The following is a 16,657-nucleotide window of genomic DNA, read 5'->3' on the forward strand; positions in this document are numbered from 1 at the left end:
TCAAGAGTTTCCAGCTCACTAAAATGCAGCAGAGTTTCATACTAGAGGATGGAGCCAAAGTAATGAAGCCCACTAACAATGGCTTCCAAAGAAAGCCTTGCTGAATTATGAAATATGTTATCTAATATGTTATCTCAGTATAATGACCGGAGGTACTGTCGCTGTGGGTTAGATCATCAGTTGGTGTAAGCTACTGACATCAACTTTCAGTCCAGTAAAGGAATAACTCACTGAAAATGTACTGAGTTTCAAATTATTACTGCATGAGTCCAATAAATTAGGTCTTTAAAGGAGGTTTTTGTATGTTTTTCTTATGCTACATAGCCAGCATTAGCATTAACAGCTGTTTACTCACCAGTCTTGCCAAACGCTTTAGCCACCACTGTGTTTACAATACAAGAGATTATAATACTGTACATCCTCTGAGCAGCTACTTCCTCAGGGCAGACTGGGCTATACAGTGACTCAGTATCGGAAAGTGTTGTAGACTTCTAGACACACCTCTAGACACGTAGCTCCACCAATGTTTGTTACTTGTTTCTTCAGTCAGGACGGCAGCTGTAGTAAGCCCGAATTCACCACAGTTTCAATGGATTCCATTGGAGACTAGAAACTTCTCAGCTAAATCTAAACAACTCCTTTCAGGTTGTGTATATTTTGTTGTGTGCACAAGTGTCTTTAAAGGTTAAAAATATTGGCAGACTATCTATGTTACACCCTAGGTGGGTCACTTGTTCGCATTCACAATCATACGGCTGTGGAACAGGAGGTAGAGCGGGTCATCCACTAATCAGGAGTTTTGGTCATTTGATCCCTGGCTCCTCCAGTCCACAAGATACTCAACCCCAAATTGCCCTGATGGCTATTCCATCATAGGTGAATGTGGCAAGTACTGTAGATCACTCTGAGTGGTCAATGAGACAAGAAAAACTCTTTTTAAGTGCAAAACATTTATCTACTGGAAATTTAGAGCAGCCAATTAACCTGCATGTCTTTAGGCTGTGGGAGGATAAAAACCCACGCCAGTTCTAACCACTGCGCCACCGCGGTGCCCCTGACTGATAAATGAACTGTATATTAGAAAACCAGAAAGCAAAGCAAAGCCTGCTGAAAATATGGATCAGTGACTTAGAAGTGTATAATGTTGCAGGAGAAATTTGAGATGTTTCTATGGTCGATGAAAAAAACAACAACTTTTGAATATGTTATGAATTAGTTTTACCTGCTGTAAATCAAAACTGACTACGGCCGCTGTCCTCAGAAAGCAAGCAACAAAACATTCAGAGCCACCAAGTATTTGATAGATATAGTTAGAAAGGTAAAGTTTTTGTGGTATTTGCACGACTTCTACCAGCCCCAACTTCTCTCTCTCTCTCTCTCTCTCTCTCTCTCTCTCTCTCTCTCTATCTATCTATCTATCTGGTGACACTCCAAAACAAGGCAGATGAGCCTTCCTGCCGTATCCGTGTACTCTCTCTGTCGGCATGACAGCCACACCAAGTAGTTATTGCCATGAAAACGCCTGACAGGTGTCAAGTGATGTCGCACATGACCACCTGCTGTGTAACCTTTCTCCTCTAAGTGCACCAGCTCTTTTTCATCCCAGAAGGGTCTATTTTTCTCTCTATTTTCCCCCTGATTTCCTGTCTCATTGTTCCTTTCCTCCACCTCACCCCTTCTCTTCTCTCCTCTCCTCTCCTATTTCCTTCCTGGTTCAGTTCCAGTTTGCGAGTCCAGAGAAGTGGAGAAGTGTCTGATTTAAGAGGATTTCTGCTGCAGTGCAGTGTCAGCAGTCCAAAATACTCCGAGACTTAACTAAAATTTAAACAGTAAAGCTTTTCCTCGAATTATTCTTCTCATGTTTAAATCTTAAACATTTTCCCTAGTTACACTGCAGTCAGCGAAATTCAGTGTCAACATAAAATTAGTTTCACTCCACAAACAGATCCACAGGACTTGAATGTGGAGACTGTAATGTTGGAGATTACCTCTTTTTAGTCTGAATTGTAGTAGACTTTTAATTGCCTTTCTATTCCCCCCTTCCTTTCTTTATTTCCTTGATCCCTCTCCTTGTCTGTTCCCTCCCTCTTCCTTTTGAACATTCTCTTTCTCATATTGGGATTTAGGGGCTGCTGCTTGTCTTTCTTCTCCTTTTTCCCTCCTTTCATCTCCATGGAAATGTAGCACTTTTTTTTTGGTGTTAACACCTCACTACCTCAAATCACAGTCCTCTCCTCCTCCCGTGTTTTTGACTTTAATCTTTGTTTCAAATGTCTCCTCTCCTCTCCTCTCCTCCGGAAAGCAGCTGACATGAAATGAAATACATGTATGGGAAGCCAAATAAGAAATCTGAATTTCAAAGTGTGTGCGCGTCTGTGTGTGTGTGTGTGTGTGTGGCCACTGTTGCATTACCTGTGTGGCCTTCAGCACCTCTCTCCCTTCATCTCTCCAGGTGGTTTCCATGGGTCTGTACCTGGGGGAGAGGGCCTATCTCAGGAGCAGCTGGAACATCCTTGACGGTTTCCTGGTCTTCGTCTCTTTGATTGACATCGTGGTGTCCATGGCGGGCGGGGCTAAGATCCTGGGGGTGCTGCGTGTCCTCAGGTTGCTCAGGACGCTACGTCCCCTGAGGTTAGCAGGGCAAACTAACTGTTAAGATTTCAGTTATAGTCATGATTATTCTGTCTTGAGGGGTGTGAAGTTACTTTTTACAGCCAGGCTGGAGATCAGCACACACACAGGAAAGTGAGAAGAAATTCGGCACTCTGTGAGATTCTAGCCACAGTCAATCTTTCTACCATTTGGAATGTATTTTTATTGTTCTATACATGTGTCAGTGTTTATAAAATGTGGTTTAAGAAGATTTTCCTCAACCGTTTTGACTTGTGACCCCTCCAAACACGTGTCCTCTTACGACATCTTGTCAGAGTTTACATGGTATTTTTATGAGTTGTCATTATTTCTACCAGTCCAGTACATTTCCTTTTCCCTGATGATAACACTGTCCATAAATCCACAGGAAATAGAAAGGATTTGAAAAATGTAACAAAACATTATGTACCACTTTCTAATATGGCACCTTTTTTATAGAGGTTTTAAAGGTTGTAATTAATTTCTTAATTAAACATTTCATCAGGTACATTGTTGTCCAGCCATAGATAATATTAGCAGCCTTTTACTAATGGTGTATAACTGTTCTATAAAGAATCAGTCAATTATATATTATCTATTAATAAAGCATAACAATTACAGTTTATAAACCCTTTGTAAAGGGAGCCAATTTCTATCTGATCAATAATCATCCCAGGACATTTTCAATTTATCTTTTGACCCCTCCTTGGGGTTTCCTGGCCCCTGGGTCAGAAACCACTGCATTAAGATAAGTTTTGTTTAGAGGCAACCATCACCTGACAGAGCAGTTAGGAAAACAGTTTGGATGGAAGCAGCTGGTGAAGGAGAGAGCAGAGACCTGAAACTGAGTTCTGAAGTCTGTACTTTTGTGTATTTTATTATTGTGTCTTTATTTAAACTGGTCAGTCATTGAGGGTAAAGTCCTCATTTACAAAGATGTCGAGTAGATAAAGAAATAAATAAAAAAGAACATCAATTAAATCAAATGGACCTGGTGTCACGTGGTCCACTGGACCAAACCAACGTGGAAGTGAGATACGGAGGCAGTCTTCCAACAAGAGCCTTGTATATAAGCACATCTGCAAATCACGTCAAGCCTCTCTCTCCCCTTCTCTTTGTCTCTCTCTCACTGTCTCTCTGTCTCTGTCTCCGTCTGTCCTCCAGGGTGATCAGCAGGGCCCCAGGACTTAAGCTGGTAGTTGAGACCCTCATCACGTCCCTAAAGCCCATCGGCAACATCGTCCTCATCTGCTGTGCCTTCTTCATCATTTTTGGCATCCTTGGTGTTCAGGTAAACACCATCAAATATGGATCTCTATGTTCTTTTTTGTCTTTATTTTTTATTAATCATGGGTCCTCACAAGCCTTTAGCAAGGTAAGAGTACTCTCTGCAAATACTTTAATTGGACGTAAAATATTCTTTCTAGGCTACAATTATGCTGTTAACGTAAATCCAGAGCACAAAGTAAAATGAAGAAATTAAAGATTAGACATGATTAAACAGGAACAGTGGAGAACATGAAATGAGACTGCGTGTCCCTGTTTGTACCCACACTGAAATCACATTTGTCACAGCATGGCTGAGAGGGCGAGTTAGAGCAGAATAAGACAGGAAGACATACAAAGGCAAAACATCAATGTACCAAACCTCAACAGGTGAGGGCAGAAGTTTGAATCTCCACTTTTTCCTACACATATGACACTTTGTTCTACCGTACAGCCCGAAATTGAACCACCAATGATGCAATTAGTGGACAACCTGCTCTACCTCCTGAGCCATCCATGGTACTGTGCATTTATGGAATTAACTTAAGTTTTAGGACTCAAGTACACAGACAGAGGTAGTCCTAAATCCCACAAGCTTCCATTAATATTTAAACAATAGAGATCCTCAAGGCAAAGTATATAAATAACAATGTATATACTTCATGTCAAGTTAGTTAATTTAAATTTCCCTCCATAAGTCTTCTTCACTGTATTGTCAGGACTGGCCCAATAAACCAAATTACGTGTCGTAAATGTGTCAGTATTAACAATATGTGGAGTATTTTATATGTTTTATCCTATTTACAGGTAAGTTACTAGTCTTGTAAACATCCAGCTGAGTTGTTTTTCCCATTTTTATTTAATTAGAGCAGCACCATATATTCTTTTGCATCTAGCTGTCAGTCCCACGCTCTTCTCCCTCACATCACTTCACATTATTATTCTCTTTCTCTATTATTTTTACTCACTCCCATCTTTGATGTGGTCAGCGTGATTGAGAATTAAAAACATCTTTTTACAGGAGGAAAACCACACTGTTGATATCTGGTGTTGATGGAGGCTTCACCCACGCACTAAGTTACAGACGCTAATTACGAAATTGCTTTAGAAAGCCGCAGGAAGTGACTAAACACGAGCGTTGTCATGTCTTCGTCAAAACCCATCTTTGTTTGCCTCCGCCTCTCATGTTTCCTCCCGGTGTGTGTGTGTGTGTGTGTGTGTGTGTGTGTGTGTGTGTGTGTGTGTGTTTTTCTTTCCAAGCTCTTCAAAGGCAAGTTCTACTACTGTGTGGGCTTCGACGTGAAGAACATCACTAACAAATCCGACTGTCTGGCTGCCAACTACCGATGGATTCACCACAAATACAACTTTGACAACCTCGGACAGGTACAAGAAATAAAAATAGACGCATCCCCGACATCCTGTCTGGATCACTTTGAACGTACTAATCCTGCATGTACACACAAACAACGGTGCACAGACTCATAAACATGATGACAATGATTAGCGCACTCTATGGGATATTAAATACTCCTGCTGTGCAGCATAAGAGAAATAACTAACACATAGTTTATGGTGGGTGGTAAACTACACCTCAACTCTTACATAACGTGCTTCCTGGATCGAGAGAAAAACATTCCAATAATGAAGTAAAAAAAAGTATATTAATGTAAGAATAATTGTAAATGTATCCTACTACAACACTAACAAACAGTTCGGATGGTGATGGACCAATCTTATTAATCATGTCTTTCCATATAAATACAACATGTTTTTTGCAAAGAAGTGCATTGCTAGTGTGACCAACAATGAGGACTTTACACTACATTTGACACCAAAATAATGACTTAACAAGCAAACACACAAAGTAAGAGACTGATTTTACAAATGAATGCTCAGCTATGAAAATTACTTTATGAATTCTTTCTATGTTATTTGGTCCTTTGTCATATTTTTTATTGTAAGCACTTTACTTCAACAATCTGCAACATCAGCCAGTTTAGAACTAAATAAAGTTTTGTGGTTGTGTGTGTGTGTGTGTGTGTGTGTGTGTGTGTGTGTGTGTGTGTGTCCGTCCATCCGTCCTCCAGGCTCTGATGTCCCTGTTTGTGCTGGCCTCCAAAGACGGGTGGGTCAACATCATGTACCATGGCCTGGATGCAGTGGGAATTGACCAGCAGGTAATAACAGACACAGGCTGTAGATAAACACAACACTGGTGCAAAATTGTGTGCACATACAATTCAACTCACAGTCCCTTGGTGGCGCACACAGAAAGTGTAGTGCTCTATGGGTCCATCCATTTTCTGCCACTTAACCTGGGCCCAGTTTGCAGGTGTCAGGAAACTGAGCAGCTGCTTCTAGGGACCCCCACCTGTTCTCAGGCCAGATGGGAAATAATAATGATGTCCAGAATATCCTCCCAGCTGGATGTGCCACAGGCTGGGGGGGGCATCCTGGAGGCTTCCTGATCACATCACCAAACCATGTGCCATAATAACCCTGCTTCCTCGCAACATTCCTCTCTCTGTGCAAGACTGACACCACTGCAAATACTGTAAACATGAACTCCTTCACTCTGGAGCGACGAACTCACTCATAATCTGGAGAGAAGACCTATAGACTAGAGCGGGACCGAGCTACCCCTCCCAGACCAGGAAAACTGTGGTCACCACCTTGGGCAAGGCTTGAGAGGAGAACTTGCAAACGAGCCCGGTGGCCAGACTTGGGCCAGTGCATCTCAGCCAGGCTCAGTCCGACCTGTCCAAACCTCTGTGTCTGTTCACCAGCTGCAAGAAAAGGAATAAAGGTCACATTGCCAGTCACGCAGTGGGTAAAGCCAAAGGCCTTGGTGGACTGAAACTTCCTTTATTTTCATGCACTGTGTTTGAGAATTTAGTAGTATAAGAGTATAAGAGCGATTTAACAAAATGCAGTCTTGCCACCTTAATACTCCTTGTAGTATACCATAGTGTATAACCCACTGGTTTGAGCAAATTTAAAATTTCAGTAAACTTTTCTGCATGCACATGTTAGTTCACATGCCGTCAAAATCCGACCACACGATGCAAATGAGTCGTCTCAAGCGTCTACAAAGTGAACAGATTCCCTTACGAGCTGGTTTTATTTGAGAATCTATTAGAGAATCTATTAAGGAGAGAGGGCATTATTCTGGATGATTCAGTTTCCCCGCCTCAGGGAGAAAACTCACTGCACTCTAACATGGCACTGAATGACTAATCCTATTTGCACTCCGCCCTGCGCTTTCAACACTCAGCGCTCTTCTAAATTGAAAATCTCCCTCTCATCTCCGGTTTTATTGCACCTGAACTTGATTTTTTTGTTTTGTAATGACTAGCTCCTCACCTAATCATCCCCATCTTTTCTTCACATTGTCTTCCTCTCCTTCCTGTTCTTCTGTTTCCCTGTCACCCTGCCTGTCTGACTGGTGGCAGCTCCAGGATTTTTGGACTGGAGGTGGAGGTGGATTGTCTTGGTTAATTTGGAGAACTGTCCACAGTGAGAGGCTTATATATCATTTTCAAATGTCTCTCAAAAAAAGGACAGAGTAGCCCTCAGTAGTGTTGCTCAGTAGCTTTATTACAATGGCAAGAGGATCCAGGAACTGATTTCTACACAGCACCTTCATCATCTGGATCATGTATATATAGAGATATACTAATACTGTGATACATGAAACAAGATGTAGTTATTACAAAGCTTCCCCTCAAATGAACAGCCTCCACCTTTATCTAGACCTGGAGAACCTATCCCAGCACAAACAGGTGGAGTGCACCCGGGACAGTTCTCCACTTCCCTGCAGGAAATTCACCTCTACCAGTTAACAAGAAGAAAAGGCAAACTCGACTCCAGTTGGTGGATTAGAACCCAAGACCTTCAGGCCTTTATGTGACAGAACCACTGACCCAGATAGCGAGATACGTCTGGCCTATACTTGGCTCACATGCTTGTGTTTCTTCTGGCCCATGGCCCAAGTCTGGCCCATATGGACCATGATGAGCAGATGCTGCTTCCACATCTGGACCAATTCTGCCGCCCATTTTTGTATTAGGCTTCAGGCACTGCCAAGATGGTGGCAGTGGAGCAGCCCACTCTTCAGAAACCTGTGGGTGACATCACAGAGGCTACGCCCACGCCTCATCTACTAAAGTAACTTCTGCCTGTTGATGTTCACTGTCCACTTAGAGCCACTGGTTAAGGCAGAACTGCTGTCTGCATCTTGCACATCCTGTCTGTTCTGTTTCCTTTCAAATATTTCAGAACTTTTTCTATTTGTTCATTATGTTTCTAGTTATTTACACATTTTCTCTTTACTTTTTTCTCTTGGTGGCATTTGAACTGTCTGCCTCATCTATCTTCACTTTCTTTCCTGAATAACTCCTTCTTTTCATCTTCATCCTCAAATCAACTGCTCTTTACTTTTTTTCCCCAGTTGCTCCTTCCCTCACCTCTTTTTGTCTATTCCTCTCTCCACTTCCACTTCCCCGACTTTCTCTCCGTCTTTTCTTTCCTCCAGCCGGTGACCAACAACAATCCATGGATGCTGCTCTACTTCATCTCCTTCCTCCTGATCGTCAGTTTCTTCGTCCTCAATATGTTCGTGGGCGTGGTGGTGGAGAACTTCCACAAGTGCCGGCAGCACCAGGAGGTGGAGGAGGCCAGGCGCCGCGAGGAGAAACGCCAGCGCCGCATGGAGAAGAAGAGGAGAAGTAAGAGAGTCAGGAAGGGGGTGGGGTGAGGATGAGTATGCTTGGGAGGAGGAGGAAGCTTGGGAAAAAATGAGGAGTAAAAGTGGTAGAGGGAGGAGGAGATACTTAGAAGCATCATAGGGAGAAATGAAAAATCCATAAAGAAGGGGCTAGGAAGAATAAATAGGGTGAAAGGAAGGAGATGGAAAGTTGGGAGAGGACAAAGTCTTCATCTCCTTCCTTTCTAACTTTCTCCCTCTCCAGAGGCCCAGAAGATGCCCTACTACGCATCCTACGGCCGCACCCGCCTGGCCATCCACTCTCTGTGTACCAGCCACTACCTGGACCTGGCCATCACCTTCATCATCTGCATCAACGTCATCACCATGTCCCTGGAGCACTACAGCCAGCCACAGGTGACCGCACTGCTTGTTGGAGCTGGAAGGAGAGTGGTGGGTGTGGGCGTGTTGGAGCGAGACAGACACAGCAGACTAAGGGCTTCTGAGTGGGTGGCGATGCACCATCTGGACAGAGTTGTTTTTTTTTTGTTTTTTTTTAAAGTGGGCACTCCCAGAGGCAGCCTGCCAACCTGCTGCTCTGAATCAGCAGCAAAAACAGCCAACAACCAAAACAGTCATCCACGTGCTGCAATACAAACGCTGTGGCAGATCGGGGTATTAGTTGTGTAAAGTGTTTTTCAGAGACAAAGATGCTCCTGAGGCAGAAATAATAACCGGTTTGAGTTAAACCTCAACACACAGGCCTCTCTAAGGTAAATCTTAGTTAGATGCTCTCAAATAAATGAAGGACAGTTATTAAGGCTCTGGGTTACTGAGGTTGAGTAAAATTACATTTTCCATGCTGTCCTGCTGAATAATTGAACAAATTACAATAATCTCTAACTTATTTCATGCTTATTATTTCTTATGCAGGAGGAAATGAAATAAGCCTGTGGAATAAGGAGATTTTTTTTCTTATTTTTAAGACGGCACTGTTTCCTGTCACACTTCATACCTGCGGCTGTGTGCTCGTGTAGGCTGTATATCACTTGTTTTGTCTTGAGGCTGCTTGTTTTCTCTGCAGGCTGCGTTGCTCAGTGTTGAACAGAATTCTTTTTTCACTGCTCTTAAATAACAACGTTCCTGTGCTGAAGGTATAAGATAGGAGCAGCTCATGTGGCTGCACAGGGACGACCCACACGGCTCATTATTTACAGTTAGCTTTAGCTTTTCCGTCTGCTTACGCTGACACTCCGAGTCAGCAACTGTTTGAGCTTCCAGTGACGTCTGCAGCTGCACTGCCCACACAGCTTTTATTCCTACACAACACTAGGCTGAAGCACACTGAAAAACAACGGAGGAAGAAAACTGGCTATAGTGTTATTATGAAGGTTAGCACTGCTGCTGCATGTTGAACAGGGCAGTAAACCTGAACTGGCCTTTCACTTTGCCCAGACAACCAATTATTTCTGTCTCCAGAGCTTCTATCTCTACCCCAACATGCTTAAATGCTCAAGTCACAGTTCACCTTGTTTAGTCAAAGTGTAGATGGCTAATTTTCAGGAATAGTTCAACATTTTGTGAAATTTGCTTATCTGCCAAGTGTTAGACAGGAAGACTGATGCCACTCTCAGTGCACTAACTATGACCGGACTTCCTGTTTTGTCCTGGTTTCAAGCTGATAGTCCTGACAAATAAAAGTCCCACTTTTCTAAAGTCACGACCAAACTGTCCTGGTTTTCAGCGCTTCGGCTACACAGACGCGCGGTTCTTGTGTTTTGTGTTTAGTAGTGTTGTTATACATTTTTTTAAATTAAACATTGTTTTGGTGGATTTTTGGAGACAGAACATAATTTTCCGTTTGCAGAGGCACTGTCCCTGGTGTGAAAAGGTGAAGTCACTTATTATAAGTGCTGAAATAATCCTAATGAGAACTCCAGTTGTGCATGCCATGAAAACTATCACCCTAATCTATAAGGCTACGGTCAGTTAGCTTAACCTAGCATAAAGACTGAGAAGACAGGGGAACAGCTGAGCAGGCTCTGAGCAAAGGTAAAAAAAAAAAAAAAAAAAATCTGTTTCATCTATAGAAAACCAAAATATAAAAGTACAAGTTGTCAGTGCTACAAGCTAATTTAAGATAAGCTAAGCTAAGCAAATCAGCTGCTGAGGGTGTGAGGGTGTCAGTCCTCTTACCTAAGTTTTCAGCTAGAAAGTGAACAAGTGAATTTCCAACATTCAGGGCAGCGTGACTGTGGCTGTACATCATCAGCAGCCGTGTGAAGACTCTTCAGATTTTTACACTTTTTGATTACAAATGTGTTTAAAAGCTCCAACTCTCTGAGGACGTAGAGCTTTGCCTAGGACCAGATCCTATAGATGGACAACTAATACAAAAAAGCTGTGTTAGGATAAAAAATTATGGATAATTAAGTGTGTCCTTTGGAAAATGTCTTAAAAATGCCAGTATAAAGTAGTGTACTGTTCAGATATTAAATATTTACATGAAGATACATGCATCTACTGTAGCTTCACATTTAGTTTTTGTCCATCTACAATCGGATCATGATAAATATGATAATAAGGTGTAATTATGTGCATATGTCCTTTTCTATCTGACTCATTAATACCAGTGTCTTCAAAAAAAAAGGTCCCATTCCTCCCCAGAGTCTGACATAATTTATTTGTCTGTCTCAATTAAACTCTCTTCTATTAAAAGAGATTCATTGGCAAGATACTTTTCTCACATTGACAAAACAGATCCACGGAACGACAACTCCCATCCTTAGTTGTGAGGTTGTTTTCTCTCTTCTTCTCTGCAGCTAAAATAAAGCTTCTTTTATTGCCATGGAAAAGTTGAACAACAAATCCATTTACAGTATGTTACTGTGGACACAGAAGTGGTAGAACAAAGGATGATTCATTAGTTTATTAAAGCCGAGATCAGAGATAGAGGCAGAGGAAATTAACTGTCTGTTCCTGCTGCTGTCTCCTTTCTTTCTTTTTTTTTCCTAACCACTGTCCCTCTTTAACCCCTGTTTATCCCTCAGTCTCTGGAGACTGCACTGAAGTACTGCAACTACTTCTTCACCTCCACCTTCGTGATTGAGGCCTCTCTCAAACTGGTCGCGTTTGGCTTTCGACGCTTCTTCAAGGACAGGTACTGAGGAGACTGTGGCGATTTGTGTTAATGATGCTTGTTAAGGTGCTAATACCTTTGTTGGTATTTACTCTCTCTGCACCAAACCATCTGGAAAGTATTTACCACATCCTTAGATGGGTCCAGATAGAGCAGCAGTGTATAAACTCTCCTAATAGGGATATAATTTGTTGGGGTTTGTTTGGGATTGGTTCAGCCTTTTGTGGTGATTTTGTGGTAGACTGAAACACAAAGCTCTTGTTTTTGATCTGTATGATCTGTCACATTATCATATGGTCATAAGTTCTGAGAATTGAGAGGCAAAAAAAAACAAGATCATCCAGCTGCTCTTTGAACCTTGTCTCCTATCGTTTGTTTCGCAAATGTGAAAGAAATTACCAGATTACAAATAACAAAGGTTTGTAAACGACCAACAAATCTTATTCAAATTTTTTTTTTTTACTATTTTCACAATTGCATGTTATTGCAGGGGAAAGTGGAGGCTACATGTGGCCTCAGGCTGTAATTATATTATGGCAATAATTTAATAAAACATTAGGTGATGAGCAGAAGTTTTCCAGTGCTCTCTCTCCCCCTCTCTTTCTCTCTCTTGCTCAGGACAAACAAAAATCACATGACTGCTTTCTGAACTCTTCACTGTTCTGACCGCTCATCAGCAATGGATAACTATTATTATTGATGATCGTTATCAAAGGCCGACTCAGTGTAGACAGACAGGGCTGCAGGTGTGGGCTCACACTGCGAGCCTCAGCAGGCCTGCGAGGTAGCTGTCATACACAGGTGAGGTGATGAAGAGGTCTGACAACTCATCCCAGCTCGTTATATTATCGATGGTCAACTGTTAACAGTGCGGGCCGGAACGCCACCGGGGAGATGTCCCGCTTCTCCTGAAGGGCTGTCTCCCACTGGTTCAGTCATACATCTTTAGTCCACACATTTAGGCAACAAAAGCACTTGTAAGGAAAGATCGTGGTTTGGGTTAATACATTAAACAGGTCCTCTCTCCTGTTTGAAGTCACTGCTGACTTTTTCTGCTCAGGTATTCACTGCTTCAGTCGCCGTAAGCAGATACTACCTTTGCAAAAGTGGATAATGTAGACAAACAAATGTTAAAAAAACACGCAACTCATTGTATTTTTTGAGGAAACTCTCCTTCAAAATCTATTCGCAGTTGCAGATTTGTTGTATATAAACACAATTTTAAATCTTTAGATGGGTGAATAATTTAAATGAATTAGTTACGTAAGCATGTATATCTCTCTTAACCTCAAAGATAGTTTAAGTAAATGCTTGCACCTACTTTTTGACAAAGATACGATGTCTTCTCTTCCTAAACAAAGTGGTGATGACATTACTCACAGACTTATACATTGAAATTTTGGCTTTAACAATAACTCATATAAACACTGTCTTCACTTAGACTAAAAAAAGACTCATGCTGAAGCTGTGCAGGTGCAGAAACTCTTTTTAATTTCTGTAGTATCGGCACACAACACCTTAACGATCCAGCGAGGGTCTTCTCTCAGCCCCGTGGAGCAGCTGTGATGGTGTTGGTGAATATTATTTGATATACTCTTCTATGTAGATTTTATTATTGCAGCTTCCGATCCACTTTTAGAATTGTGGGCGCGCTGGAGGAAATTGCTGTTGGTTATCCCCCCCATCCCGTTTTTATTTTTTTGGGGGGGGGTTATTTCTTCCAAGCTATTTTAATGTTGTTTGGCTGTCTCACTGTTTCTGTCTCTGTCTCTTTCTCTCTCTCTCTCTCTTTATGTAAACAGACTCATTTATAGTCACATTATTCCCTCTGTCCTTCATTTTAATTTATGTCTTTATCTCTCTGTCCCTTTATCTTTTCCATCCTTCCCATTCTGTGTTTTTTGGAAAGTGCTGGATTTATATGGCAACCCCATTGTGTTTATGTGTGTGTGTGTGTGTGTGTGTTTACACCCTGTAAGCCTGATGTGTGCCAGTTCTGCTGCTCTGAAACTGAGATATTATCTAGGACAAGATACATTAACTGTGGAGGAACATACCCCAGGCAGCAATTTTGCAGTAAATTGAGTTAAAAGTGAAAGAAACTTCACCAGATTGAAAAAAAAATGGAAAATGTGTGTTTAAGAAAGTGTAACTGCTTTTTAAACTACTGTGCTCACTTGCCAAGAGGTGACATGACACTGTGGCCTCGATAAGGGTTTGACCGAGGCTGGTTTTGACTGTCGGACAGTTTTTTTTTCTCTCTCTCTCTCTACTTTCCCACTCTCTCACAGTGCAGCCCCGGGCCAGGTGAAATCAGAGTCAGTCTACTTTAAGAGGTTAAATTCTAAGCTGAGCATTTGGAGACTGCTCAGCTTAGAATTTAAAGATACCTGGAACACCTGTAATACAAGCGTCACTGACAGGCAGGTAGAGCAGGTTTTCCACTAATCTCCACTGATCCCCAGCTCTTCCTGTCCGACAACACACTGAACCCCAGTGACTGGGGTGCACACACTCTCTACCTGTAAAGCACTGCTATATAAATGCAGTCAGTTTGCAGTTTACATGATGACCCTGTGGGGTAGTTCTCTCAGCTGAATGAATGTGATCAGGAAGAATGTTTTTGAAAGTGTGATTGTCTCACGGTGGCCAGCATGTTGTCTCAGTGCGACGACGGCCAGGCTCAAGAATTCAAGGGCTCTGGAAAAGTGTTACAGAAGAAACTGACAGCATTTCACAGGCGGATGTCCCCCTGGATCCAGTGTTATTCTTGCTAAAGGGAGGCAGCAAATGCCTTCCTTTGAGAAATGTGTGTCTCTCTACTTATTATTATTATTATTATTATTAACAATAATGATAATTTATTAATGTATTTAGTTTCTTAGGGTATAAGATTTTATGTCAGGCAAGGTATTGTTCCAGCAACAACAAAAATGTAATAAAAAGTAACTATTAAGGCACACAGAGCATATATATTATAAAACAGCCCATGTAAACACACAAAGGCAGATGGAAGTATAAACAAAACACAAAGAATTTCTAAAAAAAAAAAAACAAAGTACAAAAAAGAAAAGAACGTCTTAGTGAAAGTGAACAGTGAATATATTGAAAGCTCATGTACAACACATTTTATCACCTTTTGGATGTAAAACAAATCCTTTTTTTTCATCATCATCATACTGGAAATTGACTTACTGAGATATTGCAGGGCTCGTTTAGATTCTTAAATATATTTAAATATATTTTTCTACCACTGAATATTTTCCACCACATTCACAAATATTCCTGTGTCTGGTGTGGATTAGAATATTCAAACTGCAGCTACATGATTTTAGAACCCCGGCTGGTATCTCGTGGCGTGCTCAGGAAATTAAACTTTTGACCTCCACGGGTTGAACTTGAAGTAGCAACAGGAGAGAGGCCGTGTTTGGCATTCCTGAATGGGCTCAGGGGATCAGGTGACATAATTTGTCATCATGTCATGCACGAGCAGCATTAGCAGCAGCAGCCAAGTTCAAATAAAAAAAAATAAAATAAAAAAAATCTAACTGCAGCTTGTTATGCAGCTGTGAAATGACGACAAAGAAGCCAAAAAAACAACAAGTAATTTTTCTGAAGCTGCAGCATTTGCATAGTAGCCTATTGAAAGTGTTCCTCTACTAATAACATAAATATTCATGGCGGGAGCGGGCCTTCAGGTAATAGTGGGCTGTTACCCATTCTTCTGCCAAGTCAGTTGTGGGAGAATCATGCAAATTATGCATAAAGTTGATGTAGAATATTGATATTCATTGGAAAATTAACATAACACAGATGCTGACGTGGGCAACCATGAAGTCCCGAACCACACACTGAGCCAAGACTCCACATTCATGCTCACTCTCCTGTTCATGACTTAGATACTTTCACTTTGGCCAAATTCTACAGATTATGGTAGATTAAAGTGTCACTGTGATTGTGTGTGTGTGTGTGTCTGTGTGTGTAGGTGGAACCAGTTGGACCTGGCCATTGTGTTGCTGTCAGTGATGGGCATCACCCTGGAGGAGATTGAGATCAATGCGTCCCTCCCCATCAACCCCACCATCATCAGAATCATGAGGGTGCTGCGGATAGCACGAGGTACACACACACACACACAAATGTGCACTGGTGAACCAAAATGATTAACCTCAACTGCCGATGTATCCAGGACTGTATTTTTTTTTCTAATGTTATGCTTCTCAGTTGTCATGAGAAACTAAAAAATAATGTTCATTCCCACAGCACCAATTTCACAGGTTTACAACATGTTCAATTCAAATAGTGTTTTCTTTCACTAATTGGTTCCAACCACTTTTACTTTGCTGTTTTTTTACTCACCTTTGAACTAGTATCAGTGTAAGTCAACGCTTCCTGTACTAATAATTCACATTAAAAGCAGCATCTCACAGCAGCTTAAGCTTTTAATATGAAACATCAACAGGAAGTTGAGGTTCACTGACATCTGAGCAACACTGAATAAAAAAAATGACAAAGTGGAAGCAAATGTAATGTAATTCCCATTATCCATTTCTCTAATTCTCTGAATTCCATACCTAATATTCACGTACGTGTCATTTACAGTCCTATTGTTGTCGTAATTCTCCCTGAACAAAGGTAAAGCTGATTTTTCATTTGTGTTTTTCACTCTCTTCTTTTTAATACAACTCTTACTCGGCACCTCGGACCAGCTCTCTGGGCTACACCAGTTCCTCTTAACTTCACACTGAGGAGGATAAAGGCTAATTACATCAATCTCACTTAATCCTCGCCCTCATACCATTGCCCTTTGCCCTCCGCAATACTGCCCAGAGGCTGCTGAGTGGACCCATGGGTAATATGCCAATTAAACAGCAGCTGGTGGTAATTAACAAGCAAGTGGGGTATTTGATGAT

At 41.6% G+C, this 16,657-nt stretch overlaps 1 protein-coding gene across 2 annotated transcripts in view; it reads left to right on the plus strand.

The window, feature by feature from the left end:
• LOC139636023 (voltage-dependent T-type calcium channel subunit alpha-1I) overlaps positions 1 to 16,657 on the plus strand; it is a 142,838-nt gene that overhangs the window by 93,414 nt on the left and 32,767 nt on the right. For both annotated transcript variants that reach the window (XM_071503682.1, XM_071503681.1), the window contains 8 exons: positions 2,453 to 2,631; positions 3,796 to 3,922; positions 5,158 to 5,283; positions 5,988 to 6,077; positions 8,435 to 8,627; positions 8,871 to 9,022; positions 11,656 to 11,765; positions 15,730 to 15,863. In XM_071503682.1, the coding sequence (XP_071359783.1) occupies positions 2,453 to 2,631; positions 3,796 to 3,922; positions 5,158 to 5,283; positions 5,988 to 6,077; positions 8,435 to 8,627; positions 8,871 to 9,022; positions 11,656 to 11,765; positions 15,730 to 15,863 (1,111 nt within the window). The remainder of the gene's footprint in view (positions 1 to 2,452; positions 2,632 to 3,795; positions 3,923 to 5,157; positions 5,284 to 5,987; positions 6,078 to 8,434; positions 8,628 to 8,870; positions 9,023 to 11,655; positions 11,766 to 15,729; positions 15,864 to 16,657) is intronic.

The sequence above is a fragment of the Trachinotus anak genome, unplaced genomic scaffold (assembly GCF_046630095.1).
Source record: "Trachinotus anak isolate AG129_WGS33_773 ecotype Australia unplaced genomic scaffold, CSIRO_AGI_Tana_v1 ptg000019l, whole genome shotgun sequence".
Classification (NCBI taxonomy): domain Eukaryota; kingdom Metazoa; phylum Chordata; class Actinopteri; order Carangiformes; family Carangidae; genus Trachinotus; species Trachinotus anak.